The sequence below is a fragment of the Charadrius vociferus genome, unplaced genomic scaffold, assembly GCF_000708025.1.
Source record: "Charadrius vociferus isolate BGI_N301 unplaced genomic scaffold, ASM70802v2 scaffold1511, whole genome shotgun sequence".
Taxonomy (NCBI): Eukaryota; Metazoa; Chordata; class Aves; order Charadriiformes; family Charadriidae; genus Charadrius; species Charadrius vociferus.
Genome location: NW_009646686.1, coordinates 104063 through 105493, shown reverse-complemented (window position 1 = coordinate 105493; position 1431 = coordinate 104063). Strand labels below are relative to the sequence as shown.

Here is a 1431-nt window from a genome sequence, read left to right as displayed (position 1 = left end):
CCCCACCCTGCCCCGCTCCGCGCCAGACTGGGATTACTGGGATGACCCACCCCCATCCCACCAGTGCTCCTCAGCCTTACTCTTTGCTGGGACCGGTGCAACTGGGAGCTCTCGGCAGTGCAAGGCCCAGAGACAGGGGTGACAGCGCACACCCTGGGGACCCGCGGGGGGGGGAGGACCCCGTGGGACGCCCCACGGCTGCTCACCGGATGAACTGCGCCAGCTCCCAGGCCTGCACCAGGCGGTGGGGCAGGTAGGCGTCCTTCTCCCGGCAGTACTCGGCATGGAGCTGGCAAAAGGGGAGGGCAAAGGGGCCGTGACCCCCCCATGCCATCACTTGCCCCCCTCCTAGGCTCCTCGCACCCCCACCCAGCCCCTCTAGAAGGTCCCTTTGGGGTCTGGCTGACCCCTGTCCTCACCCCATCGCCCCGGGGACAGCTCACCCCCTGCACAGCCCAGGTTGTGGGGTCACCGTCCCGCTCCCCGAGCAATATTGCATTACATCAGTGCGTGGGATGGGAGAGACGGCGCAGAGCAGTGGTTAGAGCAAGGGGACAGCAAAGGAGGGGTTATGGCCACTTGTCCCACTCCTCCCCATCGTCCCCCCCCGAACGCCAGGTCCTCCCCTGGAGTGCTCACGTGGGTGACATAGACATTGAAGCCGATCCCGGAGATTTTAATGACGACGAGGCCGACGGACTTGCCGCAGAACCAGTCCCCGTGCTGGAGCTGCCGGAGGGGAATGGGAGCAGGTCGGGGCCGGTGAGGCTCCGTGGGCACAGGCACCGCGGTGTCGGGTGCCCCCCCCCACCCCACTCACCATGTAGGGGTACCCGTTCAGCGAGTACTGGTAGAGGAGGGTGTCCAGGATGGGGAACCGGGAGAAGACGCAGAGGCCGCTGCCGATCACCCCGCTGTGGGAGGGGAAAAGCACAGTGAGGATGCGTCGTCCTCCCCTCCTCTGCCTCCCCCCAGTCCCGAGCCAAGGGGGCTCCCCAGATGCTGGGGTGCCAGTGTGCTCCCGTGAGCATCCCACTCTCCGGGCACGGGGTCTCCCACGGTGACAAAGGTGCCCTACAGCACCCGCACTGGTCTCTCTATGCGGCAAACACCAAGGACGTGGCACAGCCCCGTGGACAGCCCCGGCCCAGCGCCTCTCACCTGCGGAAGTAATGGGAGAAGGGGTAGCAGCCCCCCAGCTTCACCTTCAGGTCGCTGTAGTCCCGCTCGCTCCACACCTGGAGAACAGCAGGATGGGCTGAGAACAGGCACGCTCATCTCACAGGCTGAGAACGGGCGTGTTTGGCTCATGGCTCATGGGCTGAGAACGGGCACACTCGTCTCATGGGCTGAGAACGAGCGTGCTCGGCTCATGTCTCACGGGATGAGAACGAGCGTGCTCGGCTCATGGCTCACGGGATGAGAACTGGC

The 1431-nt window shown here is 65.8% G+C and overlaps 1 protein-coding gene across 1 annotated transcript in view; it reads right to left on the bottom strand.

Moving 5' to 3' along the window:
- Positions 1-1431, bottom strand: part of SMPD2 (sphingomyelin phosphodiesterase 2, neutral membrane (neutral sphingomyelinase)) — a 24296-nt gene that overhangs the window by 2651 nt on the left and 20214 nt on the right. Inside the window, 4 exon segments of the mRNA XM_009889301.1 lie at positions 207-289; positions 640-729; positions 821-914; positions 1162-1238. Of these exon segments, the coding sequence (XP_009887603.1) occupies positions 207-289; positions 640-729; positions 821-914; positions 1162-1238 (344 nt within the window).